Source organism: Camelina sativa, chromosome 8 (assembly GCF_000633955.1).
Source record: "Camelina sativa cultivar DH55 chromosome 8, Cs, whole genome shotgun sequence".
NCBI classification, from domain to species: domain Eukaryota; kingdom Viridiplantae; phylum Streptophyta; class Magnoliopsida; order Brassicales; family Brassicaceae; genus Camelina; species Camelina sativa.
This window is the reverse complement of record NC_025692.1, coordinates 5,836,148-5,840,600: the sequence shown is the minus strand read 5'-3', so window position 1 is coordinate 5,840,600 and position 4,453 is coordinate 5,836,148. Positions and strand designations below refer to the sequence as shown.

Here is a 4,453-nt window from a genome sequence, read left to right as displayed (position 1 = left end):
ACCAGAAAGATGGCCGGGAACGATTGGGTGAACAGTTACTTGGAGGCGATTCTCGACGTCGGTCAGGGTCTTGAAGATGCTCGCTCCTCGCTTCTTCTTAGGGAGAGAGGTCGATTCACTCCCAGCCGTTACTTTGTTGAAGAAGTCATTACTGGCTTCGATGAGACTGATCTTCATAGATCCTGGGTTAAGGTAATCATATACTATCATTGTCATTAAAAAAAAAAAACAGAGTTTGTGTGATCGAGATCGATGTGATGACTGATGAGAGGAGTGTGTGTTGTTTTTTGGTTAGGCTGTTGCTACGAGGAGTCCACAGGAGAGGAACACACGGTTAGAGAATATGTGTTGGAGGATCTGGAATCTTGCTCGTCAAAAGAAGCAGGTCCCTTTTTTTGTTTTTATGCAAAGAACTGTTTTATTCAGTTGTCTATTTTTTGCTCTCTTAACTTTTAAAAGCGAGTTTTGGTGAATTCATCAAGACATAGGCTTGACTTTGATCTTAATTGTTGACTATCTCAAGTCAAGTTTTATAATTATTTTGGTCTCTTCTAGTTTGAACTTTTTCAAAGTTTGCATTTTGCAATCTCTTTTTTATAAAAAGGGGATAAAAAGTACGTAACTTGAGAAGAACAAATAGAAAAAGGGAAAAAGATGTTACGGTAATGGCATAGAATTTAACTTTTAGTTGTAGCTTTCTTGTTCTGCTTTTGTGGGAATTCATCTTTGCGACTTTGGATCTTGAAAAATATTGACGACTCATGTTTCTGTCGTCTGTGCAGCATGAGGAAAAGGAAGCACAGAGGCTGGCTAAGCGCCGGCTTGAGCGTGAGAGAGGTCGTAGGGAGGCAACAGCTGATATGTCTGAGGAGTTTTCAGAAGGAGAGAAAGGAGATGCCATCACTGATATTTCTACTCTTAGTGAAAGCACCAAACCAAGGTTGCCCAGGATTAATTCTGCTGAGTCCATGGAGATATGGGCTAGCCAACAGAAGGGAAATAAGCTGTATCTTGTTTTGATCAGGTATCTGCTCGAATTCTAGTCTTACAAGTTTTAATCTTTTTACATGTCTGTGCTCTGCTTTTCCTATGTAGTTTTTAACCTCGTTAAGTCAAGTTATAGTTAGGTTCACCTTCTAGGACCTGTGTTAACAGATCATCTGAGTAAATATTTAGAAACTGATCTGTCAAATGAGAATGTGTAAGGATAGTGGTGGAAAGTATCAAGAATGTTCTTGCGTTATAGTTGTTTGACAAAATCAATATGCATGCAGTCTTCATGGTCTCATACGTGGTGAAAACATGGAGCTCGGTCGCGATTCTGATACCGGTGGCCAGGTAATGATACTGGATTAATGATATGGACAATTTATTGTGGTACAAATGTAAGTTTGTCCTTCTTACACTGCTTTTTTTTTGTTACAGGTTAAATATGTTGTAGAACTTGCACGCGCCTTGGGTTCAATGCCAGGAGTTTATAGGGTTGACTTGCTTACTAGACAAGTGTCTTCACCAGATGTTGACTATAGCTATGGCGAACCGACGGAGATGCTGACTCCTAGAGATTCTGAAGATTACTCGGACGAGAGGGGGGAGAGTAGCGGTGCTTATATTGTGAGAATACCATTTGGTCCAAAGGACAAGTATATTCCAAAAGAACTTCTATGGCCTCACATTGCTGAATTTGTTGATGGTGCTATGAACCACATCATGCAAATGTCAAATGTTCTCGGCGAGCAAGTTGGTGTTGGGAAGCCTATTTGGCCTGCTGCCATCCATGGACACTATGCTGATGCTGGTGACGCCGCTGCTTTGCTCTCCGGTGCACTTAATGTGCCTATGCTCCTTACTGGCCACTCACTTGGTCGGGATAAGTTAGAGCAGCTTTTGAGACAAGGCCGCCTTTCAAAAGAAGAAATCAATTCTACTTACAAGATTATGCGTCGAATAGAGGGTGAGGAATTATCTCTTGATGTTTCTGAAATGGTAATAACTAGCACGCGACAGGAAATCGATGAGCAATGGAGATTGTATGATGGTTTTGACCCCATATTGGAGCGCAAATTGCGAGCTCGGATGAAGCGGAATGTTAGCTGCTATGGACGGTTCATGCCTCGCATGGTTGTAAGTAACTTATACTCTCGCTATTTTCTTGATCCTTGACCATTGACATGGTTAACACGGACTGAAATATATGCTTTCCGCATTCATATTTTATTGCTAACTAATTTGAAATGTTGGTGACAAACTAACTACTGGTAGATGTCATAATAATGTTCTGTCTATTTAATTCTTCAGAAAATTCCACCTGGGATGGAGTTCAATCATATTGTCCCACATGGTGGTGATATTGAAGACACAGATGGGAATGAGGAACATCCAACTTCTCCAGATCCACCAATATGGGCTGAGGTTCTTGCATAAAATTAACATCTACATAACTTTTATTAGTTTCTCCTGACAAAAATTGAGTTGAATTTCTGTATGAAATGTATTTGCATTATCTTTCCGTTAAAGCAGTTCACTCGACCTCCAAACTCTCTATGTGATGCAGATAATGCGTTTCTTTTCAAATTCCCGAAAGCCTATGATACTTGCCCTTGCGAGGCCCGATCCAAAAAAGAATATCACAACGTTAGTGAAGGCATTTGGAGAATGCCGTCCACTGAGAGAGCTTGCTAACCTGGTATGTGAATGTCATATATGTATAGGGAATTTTGTAAAGACCTTGGTTGTTCACTTTATGTTTCTGTTTTGATCACCTATTTGTGCAGGCACTTATTATGGGGAACCGAGATGGGATTGATGAAATGTCCAGCACAAGTTCTTCGGTTCTCCTTTCTGTTCTAAAGCTAATTGACAAGTATGATCTCTATGGTCAAGTTGCGTATCCTAAACATCACAAACAGTCGGATGTTCCAGACATATATCGCCTTGCTGCAAAGTCGAAGGTACTCTTGGCGGACTTTGTCTCATAGTTCAGAAAATTTAGGATTTATAAACTTAGGTGACATTCTTCGGCTTGTTAGTGATCAAAGCTTATCGGATGTACTTAAGTAAAGTCCATCATATTTTATATCATGCTATTTTATCAATTTATTGTCGCCTTAAGTTTCTTGAGCTATTCACCATGAAATCAAGGCTCCGTTCACAAATAAACATTTCATCATGTGCTGTATATATTGATGCAATCATATGTTTGCTTCAATGGTTAGACACTACTCAAGATGCTGGTGTCGATTCTTCTCTTTAGTAGATTAATCATTGTTAATGGATGATTATATGCAGGGTGTTTTTATCAATCCTGCTATCATTGAACCATTTGGACTTACTCTAATAGAGGTAGGTATTGTATTCTCTTGTTGACAAATTCGTGTTCCATGACTTCGTTCTTGTCATCTAGGTAAAAAATGTGTTTCGTTTTTTTTCCTTGTAGGCTGCAGCTCATGGTTTGCCTATGGTTGCTACACAAAATGGTGGTCCTGTAGATATACACCGGGTATCTTTGTTTTACAGTGAAACATTGAAGTCCCCAAGACTATTACATATCTGCTCATTTGTTCTAAAATGTACATTGGAAATTTTTTTCCAGGTCCTGGACAATGGCCTTCTCGTGGATCCTCATGATCAGCAGTCTATTTCTGCAGCTCTTCTTAAGCTTGTTGCTGATAAGCACCTATGGTCAAAGTGTCGCCAAAACGGGTTGAAGAATATTCACCAATTCTCTTGGCCAGAGCACTGCAAAACTTATCTATCTCGCATAACCAGCTTCAAACCAAGACATCCGCAATGGCAAAGTGATGATGGCGGTGATAATTCAGAACCCGAGTCACCTAGTGATTCTTTGAGAGATATACAAGATATATCCTTGAACTTAAAGTTTTCATTTGACGGAAGTGGGAATGATAATTACATGAACCAAGAAGGGAGCTCCATGGACAGGAAGAGCAAAATCGAAGCTGCTGTCCAAAATTGGTCTAAAGGCAAAGATAGCCGCAAAATGGGATCACTGGAGAGGTCAGAGGTTAACTCTGGAAAATTCCCGGCGGTGCGGAGAAGGAAGTTCATTGTTGTTATTGCTATTGATTTTGATGGGGAGCAAGACACGCTAGAGGCTACAAGAAGGATTCTTGATGCGGTTGAAAAGGAAAGAGCTGATGGATCTGTTGGATTCATACTGTCGACATCTCTAACGATCTCTGAGATACAATCTTTCTTGGTGTCAGGGGGCTTAAACCCTAATGATTTTGACGCTTTCATATGCAACAGCGGCAGCGATCTCCACTACACATCCCTCAACAACGAAGACGGTCCTTTTGTTGTTGACTTTTACTACCACTCTCATATAGAATATAGGTGGGGTGGTGAAGGGCTGAGGAAGACTTTGATCCGTTGGGCATCTTCACTTAACGATAAAAAGGCTGAAAAAGACGAGCAGATAGTCACTCTTGCT

The 4,453-nt window shown here is 40.4% G+C and overlaps 1 protein-coding gene across 1 annotated transcript in view; it reads left to right on the top strand.

Moving 5' to 3' along the window:
• LOC104706379 (sucrose-phosphate synthase 1) overlaps window positions 1-4,453 on the top strand; it is a gene marked incomplete in the record, with an annotated part of 6,108 nt that continues 1,655 nt past the window's right edge. Inside the window, 11 exon segments of the mRNA XM_010422567.2 lie at window positions 1-192; window positions 296-385; window positions 783-1,024; window positions 1,275-1,338; window positions 1,426-2,124; window positions 2,299-2,412; window positions 2,555-2,686; window positions 2,775-2,951; window positions 3,289-3,342; window positions 3,437-3,499; window positions 3,593-4,453. Coding sequence (XP_010420869.1) covers window positions 10-192; window positions 296-385; window positions 783-1,024; window positions 1,275-1,338; window positions 1,426-2,124; window positions 2,299-2,412; window positions 2,555-2,686; window positions 2,775-2,951; window positions 3,289-3,342; window positions 3,437-3,499; window positions 3,593-4,453 — 2,679 coding nt within the window.